Source organism: Aureococcus anophagefferens (assembly GCF_000186865.1).
Source record: "Aureococcus anophagefferens unplaced genomic scaffold AURANscaffold_271, whole genome shotgun sequence".
NCBI lineage: Eukaryota > Pelagophyceae > Pelagomonadales > Pelagomonadaceae > Aureococcus > Aureococcus anophagefferens.
In genome coordinates this window covers 8,276-9,823 of record NW_008705805.1, presented here as the reverse complement: position 1 = coordinate 9,823, position 1,548 = coordinate 8,276, and the positions used below count along the sequence as shown (strand labels likewise).

The window sequence follows — 1,548 nt, the reverse complement described above, 5'->3', positions numbered from 1 at the left end:
GACTTCTTGTCGGCGACGGGCGCTTCGAACCTCTGGAACGTCTCGAGCTCGACGGCCGCGAACCCCTCCAGGCGCCCGAGGAAGCGCGGCAGCGCCGCCGCGCAGGCCAGATTCGCGCGCTCCAGGCCTTCGAGGCCGTTCGCGGGGACGGGGAACGCCTCGACGAGCTTGCAGGCGGCGCCCCCGTCGAAGGCCAACGCGACGAGCGTCCGGGACCCCGGCAGGCGGCCGGCCTCGACGACGACGCAGGCGCCCTCCGTGGCGTTCCAGGCCTTTTGCACCGCGTTGACGACCGCGTCGTCCGCGTCGAGCGTTGCTTTCCGCATCTCCGCGCACCGCGACGAGTGCTGCAGCGCGTATTTCCCCGTCGCCTCCGACGCCGGCAGGGGCTCGTGGAAGGGCGCCGGCGCGCCGGGCGACAGGGCCGGCTCGAGGCCGTCGGCGAAGGGGAAGTCGAGCTCGCCCGTGGCGTACTTCTCCCGGAGCGTCGTAAACTCAGCCTTGGTCTGGCCCAGGCCCCGGAGGTAGCCCAGCAGGAACTGGGGCGCGAAGTCGCGCATGGCCTCGCGGGAGGGCGCGGGCTCGTACATGCCCTGGCGCCGCGCGATCTCGATGGAGACCAAAGCCGAGACGACGTCGACGCAGTAGGGCCCCGACTCCGGGTTCTTCGGCGCGCAGGTCGCATCGTCCAACGCCCGCAGGCTCAAATCGTCCTGCTCGCCGGGCGCCGCGAGCCGCGCGCCCCGCGCCGTGCGCACGAACTGGTCCGTCGTCACGGAGCCGTGGACGACGACCGTCGGCACGTCGTACGCGCAGGCCGCCTCGACGCGGCCCTTGCACTGGGCGCAGGCCTCGCGGAAGAAGAGGCCCGGCGACGCCGCCACGCGCAGGCGCGCGTCGGGGCCGTCGCGGAGCGGGTCCCGGAAGAAGGGGTTCGACGCCGCGCTCGACGCGGGCGTGAAGGGGCGCTTCGTGATCTCGTCGATGAGGAAGGCCACGGGGTCGCTGGGCCGCTCGCGGAGCACGCGCACGACGTACTCCTGGAGGATCTCGCCGAAGTTGTGCCGCTTCGCGTACTGCACGCAGTCCTCGAAGGCGTCGCGCGCCGTCGTCTCCGCCACCATGCTGAATGCGTTAGACCTTGTGTATCCTTTGGTTGCACCCATCGAGCACTCTGGGTGCAGGGAGGCCCAGCCTCGGCGCCGACCGCTCGGCTCCACGGTCGCCGCACCCGGACGCGCCACCGCCGCGGTCTCGAGCGCTGCGCGAAAGACCCCGTCGCCCGCGCGCGCCGCTGCGCATCGCCGGCGCGCGCGCCGGTCGCGCCGCCGCTCGCGAAGCCCCCATGCCGACGCCGCAGCGGAACAAGAAGAAGCAGGCCAAGCCGAGCACGCCCGGGACGCCGCCGACCCCCAAGCCGCCGCCCGTCCACGCCAACTACAAGGCCGCCACGCGCTGCTTCAAGGAGCACGTCGCCGCGCTGCGGCGCTGGATCGACACCGAGGACGAGGCCGCCGACGTGCTCAACAGCGTCGCGGCGTTCGCCGG

The 1,548-nt window shown here is 73.1% G+C and overlaps 1 protein-coding gene across 1 annotated transcript; it reads right to left on the bottom strand.

Moving 5' to 3' along the window:
- Nucleotides 1–30: 30 nt before the first annotated feature.
- Nucleotides 31–1,124, bottom strand: AURANDRAFT_68650 (hypothetical protein; the record flags this gene model as incomplete). Its single annotated transcript, XM_009044358.1, has 1 exon — nucleotides 31–1,124. A coding segment is annotated over one exon (1,094 nt), but the record flags the coding sequence as incomplete, so codon positions are not given.
- Between the last annotated feature and the right edge of the window lie 424 nt (nucleotides 1,125–1,548).